Source organism: Mustela lutreola, chromosome 11 (genome assembly GCF_030435805.1).
Source record: "Mustela lutreola isolate mMusLut2 chromosome 11, mMusLut2.pri, whole genome shotgun sequence".
Classification (NCBI taxonomy): domain Eukaryota; kingdom Metazoa; phylum Chordata; class Mammalia; order Carnivora; family Mustelidae; genus Mustela; species Mustela lutreola.
Genome location: NC_081300.1, coordinates 48,780,278 through 48,797,354, shown reverse-complemented (window position 1 = coordinate 48,797,354; position 17,077 = coordinate 48,780,278). Strand labels below are relative to the sequence as shown.

Here is a 17,077-nt window from a genome sequence, read left to right as displayed (position 1 = left end):
TTTTTATAAACATATATTTTTATCCCCAGGGTTACAAGTCTGTGAATCACCAGGTTTACATACTTCACAGCACTCACCCAAGCACATACCCTCCCCAATGTCCATAATCCCACCCCCTTCTCCCAAACCCCCTCCCCCCAGCAACCCTCAGTTTGTTTTGTGAGATTAAGAGTCACTTATGGTTTGTCTCCCTCCCAATCCCATCTTGTTTCATTTATTCTTCTCCTACCCACTTAAGCCCCCATGTTGCATCACCACTTTACAATTGCATCCAAAACCATAAGATACCTAGGAATAAACCTAACCAAAGAGACACAGAATCTATACTCAGAAAACTATAAAGTACTCATGAAAGAAATTGAGGAAGACACAAAGAAATGGAAAAATGTTCCATGCCTCCTGGATTGGAAGAATAAATATTGTGAAAATGTCTATGCTACCTAAAGCAATCTACACATTTAATGCAATTCCTATCAAAGTACCATCCATCTTTTTCAAAGAAATGGAACAAATAATGCTAAAATTTATATGGAACCAGAAAAGACCTCGAATAGCCAAAGGGATATTGAAAAAGAAAGCCAACGTTGGTGGCATCACAATTCCGGACTTCAAGCTCTATTACAAAGCTGTCATCATCAAGACAGCATGGTACTGGCACAAAAACAGACACATAGATCAATGGAACAGAATAGAGAGCCCAGAAATAGACCCTCAACTCTACAGTCAACTAATCTTCGACAAAGCAGGAAAGAATGTCCAATGGAAAAAAGACAGCCTCTTCAATAAATGGTGCTGGGAAAATTGGACAGCCACATGCAGAAAAATGAAATTGGACCATTTCCTTACACCACACACAAAAATAGACTCAAAATGGATGAAGGACCTCAATGTGCGAAAGGAATCCATCAAAATCCTTGAGGAGAACACAGGCAGCAACCTCTTCGACCTCTGCCGCAGCAACATCTTCCTAGGAACAACGCAAAAGGCAAGGGAAGCAAGGGCAAAAATGAACTATTGGGATTTCATCAAGATCAAAAGCTTTTGCACAGCAAAGGAAACAGTTAACAAAATCAAAAGACAACTGACAGAATGGGAGAAGATATTTGCAAACGACATATCAGATAAAGGGCTAGTGTCCAGAATCTATAAAGAACTTAGCAAACTCAACACCCAGAGAACAAATAATCCAATCAAGAAATGGGCAGAGGACATGAGCAGACATTTCTGCAAAGAAGACATCCAGATGGCCAACAGACACATGAAAAAGTGTTGCATATCACTCGGCATCAGGGAAATACAAATCAAAACCACAATGAGATATCACCTCACACCAGTCAGAATGGCTAAAATAAACAAGTCAGGAAATGACAGATGCTGGCGAGGATGCGGAGAAAGGGGAACCCTCCTACACTGTTGGTGGGAATGCAAGCTGGTGCAGCCACTCTGGAAAACAGCATGGAGGTTCCTCAAAATGTTGAAAATAGAACTGCCCTATGACCCAGCAATTGCACTATTGGGTATTTACTCTAAAGATACAAACGTAGTGATCCAAAGGGGCACATGCACCCAAATGTTTATAGCAGCAATGTCCACAATAGCCAAACTATGGAAAGAACCTAGATGTCCATCAACAGATGAATGGATCAAGAAGATGTGGTATATATACACAATGGAATACTATGCAGCCATCAAAAGAAATGAAATCTTGCCATTTGTGACAACATGGATGGAACTAGAGCGTATCATGCTTAACGAAATAAGTCAAGCAGAGAAAGACAACTATCATATGATCTCCCTGGTAGTGGAATTTTTGGATCATATGATATTTTTATTTTTAATTTTTTGAGGAACCTCCATACTGTTTTCCACAGTAGCTGTACCAATTTATTTTCCCACCAACAGTACACTAGGGTTCCTTTTCCTCTATCTCCTCAGCAACACGTTATTTCTTGTCTGATTTTAGCCATCGTGACAGGTGTAAAATGATGTCTCATTTCCCTGATGATTACTGATTTTGAGCAGCTTTTCATTTGTTGTACATCTGTTTGTCTTCTTTGGAAGAATGTCTGTTCAGGTCCTCTGCCCATTTTTTAATCAAATTCTTTGTTTTTTTGGAGTTTAGTTGTATATATTCTTTGTGTGTTTTGGATATTAACCCCTTATCAGATACATCATTTGCACATATCTTCTCCCATTGAGTAGGTTGCCTTTTTGTCTTACTGATGGTTTTTTTTGCTGTGCAAAAGCTTTTTATTTTTATATAGTCCCGATAGTTTATTTTTTTTATTTTTTTTTTAAAGATTTTATTTTTTATTTATTTATTTGACAGAGAGAAATCACAAGTAGATGGAGAGGCAGGCAGAGAGAGAGAGGGAAGCAGGCTCCCTGCTGAGCAGAGAGCCCGATGCGGGACTCGATCCCAGGACCCTGAGATCATGACCTGAGCTGAAGGCAGCGGCTTAACCCACTGAGCCACCCAGGCGCCCCGGATAGTTTATTTTTAAAGGAGTATCACTTCTTGATAATTACTTCTCCTGCTTTTTAATGTTTTACTCTTTGATGGTGTTTAGGATAACTATCTTTCTTGCTCTGGAAATAATTAATCCATAAATTTTAAATATTAAATTATAATTACCATTTTGTGTGTTTTGATTTCAACTAGATTTTGCACTGCTAAATGACATATATGAGATTTTTAACTGCAATTCATGATAATCTACCAGTTACATGAAATTTGTCTTTTTATCACTATTATTCCTACTTTGTTATTGTTGTTACCTGGCTGTTCTTTATTAACTCTTTCATTAATAGATACTATTCAGATTGAACCTAGGAGTTTCCACAAGACCATATATGTCCTTGTTAGGAAATATTTCTTTCCCCTTTGGGTTTTTTTGTTTGTTTGTTTTTCTCATAATGTTTTCCCCTTGTAACACTCCCATTCTAGTTTGATTATATTCCCCAAATGGTGATAGTTTGTTTACCTCTTAAAGCATCAAAAAGCTGCACATTAGAGATTTAGAAAAAAATATAATTCATTTGTCTCTGAGGGCACAATTTTTTTTAAGATTTTATTTATTTATTTGACAGGTAGAGATCACGAGTAGGCAGAGAAGCAGGCAGAGAGAGAGGGGGAAGCAGGCTCCCTGCTGATCAGAGAGCCTGATGCAGGGCTTGATCCCAGGACCCTGAGACCATGACCTGAGCCGAAGGCAGAGGCTTAACTCACTGAGCCACCCAGGTGCCCACTGAAGGCATAATTTTCTTTAAAAAAGAACGTTTTTACTTGATTTTAGACGTTTCCTTTATATATTTTTTCTAAAGAAAATAATGAAATATTTAATTAAATATCAAATTACATTAATACCAAAATCATGTAAACTTGATTTGCAGTGCAATGCGTGTTTTACTATCTAAATTACCAAGACCATGGATTGTGGATGAGAAGAAAGATGACGGTTATACTGCTTTGCATCTGGCTGCCCTTAACAATCACGTAGAAGTGGCCGAACTGTTGGTACACCAGGTAGGAAAACTGTGCCATAATTTCTAATTTAATTTTAATTATTTGGACCATTACTGTTCATTTATTTTTTACTTCATCAACTGCCTGTTGGTAGGTTATGGTAAAACCCCATGAGGATGCAAATTCAGATATGGTACATATTCATTCTTCTGCCTACACTGGTTCTTGGATGGAGGATAGTGCTCTGTGTGTGTAAGGGGGTGGAGAATATTCCTTAGCCCTGAAAATTCTCTCCTACACAGTTCCTGGATTGGTCCTATGACATAGGCATCAATGAACAGAGATTTTCCAGATTTGCTGCCACTGTTGTAGAAGTATCCATCAGCCATAGGACCAAGAACCATTATGTTGGTATCTAAGCTCATGTGGCCAGTTGCCATCAAGAAACACCAGGCTGCAGCCTGGATTTGGAAATTCAGGTCATGAAAACTGCTGGACTCCTGGAGTCTGTGGCTGGATAGCAGCACAGGTTAACTTCAGTCATTTCATTCATCTCTAAAATAAGATGACATTACATTTTTATGAGATTGGATTTTGAAGGGAACTTATTTACTGTAGTTTTATGATGTTTTTCAGCAAAATTTATAAATACGTATGTCATAGAGAAGCATTAGTTACCAAAGAATTATCTGTGATCTCTGTCTGACTTCAAGGAATTTATAGTCTAGTTAAGAAGATGAAATAGCAGAATTCAGTGAATTGTCCATTATCTGTAATTAACGTCACATTATAAGGTAGATACTCCCTGAACTATAGAATTCTAGTTTAGATTAAAAAAATAGTTCAAAAGTTAAACTTTGTTTTACCCTGCCATTTTAAGGCTTAATTATTATTATTGTTTTTATTGAAGTATGGTTGACACGCAATATTACATTAGTTTCAGGTATATAACATAGTGATTTGACAATTGGAATGTTGTTCATTAAGCTGTGCTCACGGGTGTAGCTGTCATCTATCACCATACAATGCTATTACAATACCATTGACTAGTAAGCCTTTATTATTAAAGTTACTGTTGTTAGCATTAGTAATTGTGAGAAGTTCCTTTTCAATCTAAAATACAGATAACTGACTGTTATGCCAGTATCACACTATCTTGGTTATTGTTTTTTAGTAAGTCTTGAAATCAGTTAAAATAAGTCCTCCAAATTCATTCTCTCTTCTTCTTTCTCAGAATTACTGAAGTATTTTAAATCTTTTGAATTTCCCTATAGGTTTTAGAATCAAATGATAAGTTTCTTTTCCTTTTTTTTTAAAAAAATGTTTTATTTACTTATTTGACAGAGATCACAAGTAGGCAGAGAGGCAGGCAAAGAGAGAGGAGGAAGCAGGCTCCCTGCTGAGCAGAGAGCCCGATGCGGGGCTCGGATCCGAGGACCCGGGGATCATGACCTGGGCCAAAGGCAGAGACTTTAATCCACTGAGCCACCCAGGTGCCCCAAAATGATTAGTTTCTGTTAAAAAGTCTTGGCATTTTGGGGCGCTTGGTTGGCTCAGTGGGTTAAGCCTCTGCCTTCGGCTCAGGTCATGATCCCAGGGTCCTGGGATCAAGCCCTGCTCTCTGCTCAGCGGGGAGCCTGCTTCCCTTTCTCTCTCTCTCTGCCTGCCTCTCTGCCTACTTGTGATCTCTGTCAAGTGAATGAATGAAATCTTTAAAAGAAAAAAAATAGCTTGACATTTTAATTGCTCTGCACATTTTAGATTTATCTTTTTAAAAAATTTATCTTAAAGTAGTTTTTTCACGCTATTGTAAATTATATTGTTTAAGCCTTCAGTTTCTAATCGTATATTGTAAACATACAGAAAAACAGTTGTTTTTTGTATGTTGATCATATTTCCTGTGATTTTGCTTCAATTACCATAGTTCATTAGGGGATTAGAAATTCTAACCACAGTGAAATACTACTAATCTACTACTTCTATCATCTACCAATGAAAATGACCAAACTTAACCAAATGTTGGTTAGGGTGTGGAGCATTTAGAATTCATATACATTGCTAGCATTTTACAAAGCAGCCATTTTAACAATAATTTGACATTTCCTGATAAAGTTAAACATGTATTTACTGTACAACCCAGCAGCCTCCCTTCTAGTATGTACCAAGAGAACATTTGTACACAAATATTTGTACTAAATATTTGTAGCAGCTTTATTTGTAATAACCTCAAACTGGAAGCAAGCCCAGTGTTTATGAGCTAGAGTCTAGGTAAACGAATTATAGTATATCATACAGTGAATACTACTTTGGAAAATCTAATAATGGAAAAGTTTAGGAGACTTTAAAGAAAATCCCTTACTTTCTGCATTTAATGAGAATAGGCATGTTGGCATGAGACTATTCAAAGTGACTGAAGCAGGCAGCTTTTATACCTTTTAAACAAATAGTTATTTGGGGAGAATTCACAAAGGGGTTTGCACTTGGCGTAGCAAATAAACGAAGTAACAAAGTTTATATAGTCAGTTCTTGGCCCTTAATTCTTCATCTCTGGCCTTATACCCTCCAGGTGCAGAGAGTGATAGCCTTCACAGGGAATTTATTTCCTGCTTTCAGAGGAACAAAGGAAGTCCAGAGTGTCCTTGCACTGGCTGTTTCTTAAGTAACTTTAATTCAAAATAATCAGTATGCCAAGGTAGCAGTACATTGGGACAGTCCATCCTGAACCCCATCATCACACTGACTCTGAAATAGGTTGTACTATGACTGTGTTAGAGCTGAGGAAATAAGCATAAAATGGCAGAATGCTTGCTTAAGTTCTTGAAGTTTTAGGTCCCTCTGTGCCAGTGAGCTCAGGATTTTGCTTCTCCATTTCTTTCCTCTGTCATTGGAATCAGCTGTTCTCATATAGTGCTGTGACTGTCCCAGGACCCTGGTAGGACTTTTTGCTTTCCCTTTAATAAGTATTTTTATGTACTAATTAATTAAACATTGTCTTCTCACCCTCCAGCTAAGTTCCTTTTCACTGAATAAGAGCTCAGTCATGCAGCAAGAGGAGGTGACCTTATTAGGTCATTAAAGTAAATCTAAATCCAATATGAAGAGTCACTAATAGAATTTTTAGGAAATTTTACTTACAGTTAAAAGGAGCTAATTATTTCTATTGCTGTGTAATGGAGATTGAGAGGGAGCTGTGTTTAAGCCCTATAGTGTTCATGGTTGTCAAATTATGAGTATGTAAACTTTGTCCTTCTTGTTCAGGGTAACGCTAACCTGGATATCCAGAATGTGAACCAGCAAACTGCCCTGCACCTTGCTGTTGAACGACAGCACACCCAGATTGTGAGGGTAAAGTATTTACTAACAAAACTTTTACCTTGTAGTTGTGTTTTAACCAGACAGATTTCTAGAAGGTCCTGAAAATCATTCATAGTTCGATTTTTCAAAAGGCATAGTTAGATATAAAAATCATTATTTTAGGCTAATATTTTGCCTCAGTTGGGTAAAAAGTTTTAATTTATAATAGAGAAAATCTTAAAACTGTGATATTCAAAGTCTGTTATATAATTTAGTTGCCAGACTTGTGACTTCCCAAAATACTAAATCAGAAATTTTTTTTTTTTTTTTTTTTAGATTTTTTTTTTTTTTTTTTTGACAGAGAGAGATCACAAGTAGACAGAGAGGCAGGCAGAGAGAGAGAGAGGGAAGCAGGCTCCCCGCTGAGCAGAGAGCCCGATGTGGGCCTCGATCCCAGGACCCTGAGATCATGACCTGAGCCGAAGGCAGCGGCTTAACCCACTGAGCCACCCAGGCGCCCCTAAATCAGAAAATTTCAAAGTAACATATAAATTGGTTTTTAAAAAGTACATTCCCTCTTAATTTATATAATTGAGAGTGAACTACAGTGAAAAGTTTTGGCTGGACTTTTGCTGCACAGATTCCAAAAAAGCTGAAATATGTATTTTTATTTGATTAATCTGATATTCCAGAGAAAATATTTGAAAGATTATCGGTTTAAAATTTTTTTGTAGAACAGTGATTCTTAAAGTTTAGAAGCTGAACCAGCAGCATCAGCATCACCTGGGACCTTGGTAGAAAATTCTTGGGCCCCACCTCAGACCGACCAAATCAGAATCTCCAGGGGTGGGAACTAGCAATCTGTGGTTTAACAAATCCTTCAGGTAATTTTCATGCATGTTCAAATTTGAGAAACACTGTCCTAGAGTGACATTTTATGTAAGCTTTTTGGAACAAAGTAAAACAAAACAAAACAAACAAACCACCCCAAAACAGTAATTTGCCAGTATGGGTAAGACCATATACTTGAGATGGGCTTCTGTGTATGGTATTTTTCTAAAACTCTGACAGCATTTGTTGAAAGGATTAGGAAAATCAGTAAAGCTCCGTAAGTAAAGTCTTAAATAAAAAGTTATATTTACTACTTAAAATATCTTTGAGGTATATCAATTATTCGTTTTATTTTAGATGTTGTAGTTTAGGAGACACTTGACCTTTATTGTTATTTAAAATTCCTCTTGCTCAGACTGAGGGTTGCTGGAGGGGAGAGGGGTGGCAGGATGGGGTAACTGGGTGCTGGGCGTTAAAGAGGGCACATGATGTTATGAGCACTGGGTGTTAGATAAGACTGATGAATCACAGACCTGTCCCTCTGAAACCAATGATACATTATATGTTAATAATTGAATTAAAATTAAAAAAAATTTAAATACTAAAAAAAATTCCTCTTGCTAAAAATTCATTTATCTGGGATTTTTGGACTTTCCTTATGACTATATATTTGGAGAAAATTGACCAAAGAGAGTGGAATAGATAACTTGCTTGTTTCTTTAAGTAGTGGAAGAATTTTGAACATTTATGATTTGGTCCTATTGGAAGTAAATTAAAATATCCCAACTCACATATCTGAAATATAGGAGAAAAAGGAGGTGCATGGCTGGCGCAGTTGGTAGAGCATGCAACTCTTGATCTTGGGGTTGTGAATTCGAGCCCCACATTGTTTGTAGAGATTACTTGACAAAATCTTTTTTATTTTTAAAGATTTATTTATTTATTTGGGAGAGTGAGTGAGCAGGGTGGGAGGAGCCAAGAGAGAGGGAGAGAGAGTCCTAAGCAGATTCCACACTGGGTACAGAGCCCAGTGTGGAGCTCAATCTCATGATCCTGAGATATCAACCTGAGCCAAAACCAAGAGTTGGATGCTCAACTCACTGTGCCTCCCAGGTGCCCTGAAAAAATAAAATCTTTAAAAAAACAAAAAAATAAAAGGAAAAAAATTCCTAAATTTCTCCCAGTTATCTTGATTTTAGAGTTGATGAATTAAGCCACATATTGGTTCTCATTTCTTTCTGTTTTTTTCTGATTCAATATATTTGAGTAAGCAGCACTCATCACTATTTGTAAAGGAGCCCCAGGAATTTTTTTTTTTTTTGGGCAGAGAGGCAGGCAGAGACAGAGAGAGGGGAAGCAGGCTCCTGAGCAGAGAGCCTGATACGGGGCTCAATCCCAGAACCCTGGGATCATGACCTGAGCTGAAGGCAGAGGCTTTAACCCACTGAGCCACCCAGGCGCCCCAACCCCAGGAATTTTGAGAGTAGCATGTGACTATATAAAGATAATTAGCTTTGGTGGCAATCCCCTTCAGGTAGTTCTGGGGCTCTGTCAGTGTTACTATTTTATTTTAGTTTAGTTTCCGGGGGATAGAGTTAAGTGATTCATCAGTTGCAAATAATACCCAGTGCTTATTACATCATATGTCCTTAATGCCCCTTGCCCAGTTACCACATCCCCCACTTCCCTCTCCTCCAGCAACCCTCAGTTTGTTTCCTATAGTTAAGAGTCTCTTACAGCTTGTCTCCCTCTCTGATTTTTGTCTGTGTTAGTTTAGGTACATAGTAATTTCTTATGGGCCAGAGACACCTTAGCAAAATGAGATGTCTTTCTCTTTTAGCTTTTGGTCCGTGCAGGTGCCAAATTAGATATTCAGGATAAGGATGGGGATACTCCTTTGCATGAAGCTCTGAGGCATCACACCTTGTCTCAGCTACGTCAGCTCCAAGATATGCAAGATGTGGGGAAGGTTGATGCTGCATGGGAGCCATCCAAAAACACAGTAAGTAAATTAATCTTTAATTCAGTACTACTGGAAGTATCTTTTAATGCAAATCTTATATTTACTGTTAATTTAATTTGTTTCTGATAAAATATTTATCAGAGCTGCATATGTAGAAGTATAGTTTATGGACTAAGTATAGTTACTTCTGGATGAATTGTTTCAAATTCTTACTGAAAGTTGTTTGGTTCTTCTTTTTTAATTCTAGCTATTCATATAGGTGCATAGTGGTATGTTGGGGTTTTGATTTGCATTTCCCTACTGACCACTGATATATTTGTTTTATTTTTAAAATTTATTTATTTATTTATTTATTTTTGAGAGAGAGAGAGAGAGAGAGAGAGAGCCGAGTGCACAAGGGTGTGAGCACAAGCAGCCCGGGTGCAGGTGCGGGGAAGGGGGTTGGGCAGAGGGTGAAGCAGACTCCCCGCTGAGCAGGGAGCCTGATGCGGAACTTGATCTCAGGACCCTGAGATCATGACCCGAGTCAAAAGCTGATGCTTAATGGACAGGGCTACCCACTGATTTTTTTTTTAAAGATTTTATTTATTTATTTGAAAGAGAGTGTGTGTGTGAGAGAGAAAAGCTTGAACAGGGGAGGAGCAGAGGAAGAGGGAGAAGCAGAGAGAGACCAATGCAGGGCTTGATCTTGGGACTCCAGGATCATGACCTGAGCGGAAGGGAGACACTTAACCGACCGAGTTACCCAGGTACCCCAGTGACTACGATATTGAACATCTTTTCATTTGCTTGTTTGTCACTCACATAGTATCTGATGAAGTGCCTGTTCACATTTTTTGTGCATTGTTTTGTTGAGCTCTTTTCTTACTATTGAGTTTTAAGAGTCTGTGAATTCAAGTTCTAGATCAGATATGGGACATGGACTTATTTTTCTCCCCATTTTTGGCTTGTCTTTTCATTCTTTCAATGGTGTTTTTGGAAGAGAAGAAGTTTTTAATTTTGATGAAGTCTAATTTATAAATTTTTCTTTCATTGTTTGTGCTTTTTGTGTCTTATATGAAAAATATTTGCCAAACCCAGGGTCACTAAGGTTTTCTCCTCTTTTGTACTTGAAGTGTATTAAGTTTTAGCTCTTTCTTTTAGGACTATGATTTTTTTTTTTTTAACTTGAGTTCAAGTTAGTTAACATATAATGTATTACTAATTTCAGAGTAGAATTTAGTAATTCATTAGTTGCATATAAAACCCAGTATTGGGGTGCCTGGGTCGCTCAGTGGGTTAAGCCTCTGCTTTCGGCTCAGGTCATGATCTCAGGGTACTGGGATCGAGCCCCGCATCGGGCTCTCTGCTTGGCGGGGAGCCTGCTTCCCCCTCTCTCTCTGCCTGCCTCTCTGCCTACTTGCGATCTCTCTCTCTCTCTCTCTGTGTCAAATAAATAAATAAATAAATAAACCAAAAACACCCAGTACTCATTACATCAAGTACCCTCCTTAATGCTGATTACCCAGTTAGCCCATCTCTCCAACCTCCCTGCAACCCAGCAACCCTCAGTTTGTTCTCTGTAGTCAAGAGTCTCTTAGGGTTTGTCTCCCTCTTTGTTTTTAGCCTATTTTATTTTTCCTTCCCTGACCCGTGTTCATCAGTTTTTGTTTCTTAAATCCACATGTGAGTGAAATCATACGGTGTTTGTCTTTCTTTGACTGACTTACTTCACTTGGCATAATACACTCTAGTTCCATCCAGGTTGTTGCAAATGGCAAGATTTCATTCCTTTTGATGGCTGAGTAATATTCCATTTTGTATATATACCTCATATCTTCTTTATCCAGTTGTCTGTTGATGAATATCTGGGTTCTTTCCATAGTTTGGCTATTGCGGACATTGTTGCTATAAACATTGAGGTGCAAGTGCCTCTTCGGATCACCTTTGGATAAATACCCAGTAGTACAATTGCTGGGTTGTAGGGTAGCTCTATTTTTAACTTTTTGAGGAACCTCCATACTATTTTCCAGAGTGGCTGCACCAGCTTGCATTCCCACCAACAGTATAAGAGGGTTCCCCCTTTTATGCATCCTTGTCAACATGTATTGTTTCCTGAGTTGTTAATTTTAGCCATTCTGACTGGTGTGAGGTGGTGTCTAATTATGGTTTTGATTTGTATTTCTCTGATGATGACTGATACTGAGCATTTTTTCATGTGTCTGTTAGCCATTTGTATGTCTTCTTTGGAGAAATGTCTGTTCATATCTTCTGCCCATTTCTTGACCAGATATTTTGTTTTTTGGGTGTTGAGTTTGATGAGTTCTTTATAGATTTTAGATACTAGCCCTTTATCTGATAATGTCATTTGCATTATCTTCTCCCTTTTGGTTTGGTAGGTTGCCTTTTAGTTTTGTGGACTGTTTCCTTTGCTGTGCAAAAGCTTTTTGTCCTGGTGAAGTCCTCATAGTTCATTTTTGCCTTTGTTTGCCTTGCCTCTGGAAACGTGTCTAGCAAGAAGTTGCTGTGGCTGAGGTCAAGGAGGTTGCTGCCTGTATTCTCCTCTAGGATTCTGATGGATTTCTGTCTCACATTTAGGTCTTTCATCGGACTTTGATTCATTTTGAGTTAGTTTTTAAATATAGTATAAATTATCAGAGCTCATTGTTTTGCATGTGAATGTTCCAGTTATTCCACCACCATTTGTTGAAAAGACTTTTTCTACTGTGTTGTCTGTTGTGCCTTTGTCCTAAATCAATTAACCATACGTGTGAGTCTTTCTGGATCTTGTATTCTGATCCACTGATCTGTGTCTTTAGCTATGTGATGCCAACCCTACTATCTTGAGTACTGTAGCTTTATTTTCATTTCATTTATTTATTAATTTTTAAAGATTTTATTTATTCATTTGAGAGAGAGAGTGTGTGTATGTGTGTGTGTGTGTGTGAGCACAAGCACGAGGAGAGGTAGAGGGAGAGGAAGAAGCAGACTTCCTGGAGAGCAGGGAGTAGGACATGGGGCTCTCTGTCCCAAGATCCTGGGGTAATAACCTGAGCTGAAGGCAGATGATTAACCATCTGAGCCACCCAGATACCCATTTCTGTAGCTTTATTATAAACATTCAACTCAGGTAATAAAGGTCCTCCAACTTTTTCCTTCTTTTTCAAAGTTGTTTAACTATTCTAAGTCTTTCTCCTTTCCGTATGAATTTTAGAATCATTTTTAAGAATGTGAAGGGGTTCTGAGACCAAAGTGCTTGAGAATTGCTGCCCTTCTGTATGACCACTGATAAATTCTCTAACTCCTATGTGCCTCCTTTTTCATTTTATTTTTTTAAAGATTTATTCGTCAGAGAGTAAGAGAGAAGAAGGTAGGCAAAGGGAGAAGCAGGCTCCCTGCTGAGCAAGGAGCCCAGTACAGGACCTGGTCTCAGGACCCTGGGATCATGACCTGAGCCAAAGGCAGATGCTTTTAACTGACTGAGCCACCCAGGCATCCCTCCTTTCTCATTTTAAAAAGGAGGGGATGGAATAATTACCTCCATAAGGTTGTTGTAGAGATTAAATGAGTTAACTCATGGAAAGTGCTAAACATAGTATTTGGTCCATTTTAGATGCTGTACAGATATTTGATAACATCTTTGAATGAGTAGCTCATGTGGCTAAAGACCCTGATTTATCTCCTCCATTTCTTGGTTCAGTTCCTTGGTGTGGTTCTTTGCTTTGTGTCTGTTCTCTTACTGTTTCATGTTGGTTGCCAGCAGCTCCAGCGCTACATTGAGTGGAAAAGGGATTACTGTTTCCTCAGTATGTCAATCAGAAGTCCCATTCTTCAGTTTTATTGGTCGAATTGACCTTATTTGTCATCCCTGAAGTAATCACATAGATGAGGTAGCTGTCTGATTGGTCTCAGCCTTCTTTGGCCCGCCTGTGAAACTAGAGTGGGTCAGTCCTCAGACTATACCTAAGAAAACTGGAGTGAAGAGGGGAGCAGATGTTAGGACTGCAATTCATAAATGCTTACCATCTCTATATGGGCCACTCTTTCCAGAAGGGTATTTTTATATAATATACACAGATATGCACACACACACACACATATTTGGTGTTGAGAATTGCTAACAGATTTCTAAGGGTAAAATCATGACTCTTTTCATTTGATTTCAGTTAATAATGGGACTTGGTACCCAGGGGGCGGAGAAGAAGAGTGCAGCATCTATTGCCTGTTTTTTGGCTGCCAATGGTGCTGACCTTAGCATTCGAAATAAGAAGGGTCAATCGCCACTTGATCTGTGTCCTGATCCAAGTCTCTGCAAAGCACTGGCAAAGTGTCATAAGGAAAAAGTCAGGTTGGTATCATTTATTATCATAAAACTTACTATTCTCTCTATATATAAGAGTACCATGTGGTTTCATAATGGAGAACTTAATTATCTGAAAATGTCTTTGTCTCTGTTCATCCTCTTTGTGTTGACCCTTTCTTCCTTAAAGATTTTCCTGCAAGACACTATGTCTCTTATTGCATGTTGTATTTTCTATATTACTGAATATGACACTTTATGCTTAGGAAGTGCTAAGAAACTTTCCTAATTCTGTCTGATCTACCAGTACTCCTGCATGTTCAAGAAATTTATCTATAAGAAAAATTTTTACTAGTGAAATTGCTATGACTGTTAGATATATTTAAAATTTTAATAGACTTTTTAAAAAATATTTTATTTATTTATTGTCTTGACAGAGACACAGTGAGAGAGGGAATACAAGCAGGGGGAGTGGAAGAGGGAAAAGCAGGCTGCCTGCTGAGCAGAGACCCTGATGTGGGGCTCAGGGTCCTGAGATATGATCTGAGCCAAAGGCAGCCGCTTAATGACTGAGCCACCCAGGCACCCTTTTAATAGACTTTTAGGAGAGGCAGTTTACATGCTCACCAGTAAGGTGTATCTCACACAAACTTAGTAATAATTCTAGCACCCTACATAGTGCCTGACAGGCACCAGGTATCACTGAAGGACTGAATGAATTTGAAAGAATGAGCACATGAAGGAACCAATTCCTGATGGAGCAGTCTCTAAAAATGATTTCACACTTGTCTTCTTTACTAAAAGTAAAATATGTCAGTGATTTTAATTATTTATAATACAACTGATTTTCTAATGAGATATTTTAGACATACAAAAAGGTATATTTCATTACCTTTTTTATCCAAATGGTGCTGTGCAATTATTATTGCCCTTTATATCTGATTCTTGTCATTGAACATTTTAGTAGTCCCTTGATTTTTGTGTTCTCTTGCCTCTTTTGTAATTTGGGTGTAGTGATAAATAACTTCTTGTTGGAATCAATACCTTAGAACTTTGTTAAGGGGGAAATGATTTATATGATTTATATATATATATTTATATGATTTATATATATCATATATATATAAAAGGTATATACATTTCTGTAAGTGACTATCCTTAAGGAATATAAACTTCTATTACAAAATGATGGCGTGCATCTAAAATCATAGAAGGCACTATAATTACTGCAGTAATAACCTTAACACTGGTGTCTGAGATGAAAGGGCTTGGTCTATGTGTGTGCGTTCACAAGTTTCTGAAGATTATGGTAGAAACAGAGTATCCCCTTTCTATAGCTGTACTTGGTCACTTTATGTATTTCTTTGTCTTGTATTTTTAGATTTATAGATGAGTTCTGTCTTTACATAGTACAATTTTATGCTCCTAAAGATACATTTAAAGAAATGTCAAAACAGCAGCTGCAGTGACACATTTTCCACAGTACCCTGTCGGTTATGGACTCTGCTGGAGGCTTCATTCTGTCTGTAGTTAGGATAACTATTGTGAGCTCTAGCTAGAATTTTTGTTTTATTCCTCTGCTCATCTCTGCTGGTTCTATATAAACGAAACAGAGTCTGAGTGAAACTGTGTTCATGTTAAATTTTTTGTAAGTAGTGTTTTTGATTTCTTTGTTAGAAGAAAATATACCCATTTCTGTTGGGTGAGCTCTTTGTTCAGTTTGAAATTTAAGTAGTACTAGAAGTATGTAAAGATGCAGAGATGTATATAAATGTAAAAATATATAGTATTTCTTAAACAGATGTTACAGCTTGATTTTCTTAACATAACTAAAGCTGTGTTATACAAATGATGCTCTCAATGTTTTTTAAAAGCATTTTAATTAATAGAAATATTCTGATAGGATTGATTATAAATATTTTCTTTTGTTAGTGGTCAGGTGGGTTCTCGAAGTCCTTCTATGATTAGTAATGATTCTGAGACCTTAGAAGAATGCATGGTGTGCTCAGATATGAAGAGAGATACTCTTTTTGGGCCATGTGGACATATTGCTACGTGTTCTTTATGTTCTCCACGAGTCAAGAAATGCCTCATCTGTAAAGAACAAGTTCAGTCCAGGACAAAGGTAATTTTTTAATGTAGTATTTTATCATTTTATGAAGTTCTTTCAGACTATAAATAATGATAAGTAAGATTATATGATGCCATATGTCTGTTAAATTTCAGTCTAAGAGTGACTTAAATATAAGAATATATAATTTATTTATCAAGAGAATAATTTTGAGTTTCCTTCTTTAACTGTAAACTATAGAAGTTAAGAATAAAATCTATATTGCTTCCAAAGTCTCTTATAACCTAGAAATTTATTGGGTTCCATTTCTTATTATAGTTATATATATTTCATACTTTTTTTGAGTACATGGACCCTAATACTCTTTATAAAAGACCACTTGATTTTTTTTTTTTTTTTTTTTTTTGTAGAATGTCATACATTCTGGATTTGATTATTTTAGCATAGTGTCGTTTAATTTGTCCCTTTATCCTCTGTGTTTCCTGTAAACTCTAAGTTATATCTAATGGCTTGATTAGAGTCCGCTTAAACATTTTGTGCAAGAAATTCTCATAGATGATGCTACTCACTTCGTATTGTGTCCCACCAAGATGCAGATAAAGTCTGATCATCTTGCTGTTAGTGAAGGCCAAATTCTGTATCCACTCTGAACTTTTTATCTTGTCTGACTCTTCGCTTTTTTGAGAAGTATTATTCTTTTCTTGGTTTCTGATTCCATCCTTTTCCTGTATAACTTAGTGCTTTATCATAACTATACCATCTTCTCCATTTTGACTGTACTAAAATAATTGATTTTCCTTTTTAGTTTTTCCATATGTGTGTGTAAAGTAGGATTTAAGTGTTTTAGAAATGATTTTTCTTAAGGTGAGTAGCTTTAATTGAAAGACATGTTTGGTTTTCTTTGGTTTCATTTGTGAAATTTATACTCTTTTTTCATTTTCTTCCTATTATTCTCATTTTTCGCTGATATTTCTTAAACTGTTCATTTACCTTCATTAATTATAAAGGAGGCGCACTAATTCTTATAATAAAATTAGCTGGCAGTGACTTAAAAGGCATTATCTTGCCAGTGATTTGTACATTCATAGGGAACCTTAAGACTAGAAGACTGTTCCTTCTAAGCAACAGTTTGAGAATGAATCTGAAAGAATTTAAGCCATTTTATTGTTTTTA

The 17,077-nt window shown here is 37.1% G+C and overlaps 1 protein-coding gene across 1 annotated transcript in view; it reads left to right on the top strand.

Moving 5' to 3' along the window:
* The window catches only part of MIB1 (MIB E3 ubiquitin protein ligase 1), a 138,034-nt gene that overhangs the window by 100,890 nt on the left and 20,067 nt on the right, over positions 1–17,077 (top strand). The window contains exons 13-17 of the mRNA XM_059138816.1: positions 3,394–3,526; positions 6,725–6,811; positions 9,432–9,593; positions 13,700–13,881; positions 15,766–15,958. Of these exons, the coding sequence (XP_058994799.1) occupies positions 3,394–3,526; positions 6,725–6,811; positions 9,432–9,593; positions 13,700–13,881; positions 15,766–15,958 (757 nt within the window). The remainder of the gene's footprint in view (positions 1–3,393; positions 3,527–6,724; positions 6,812–9,431; positions 9,594–13,699; positions 13,882–15,765; positions 15,959–17,077) is intronic.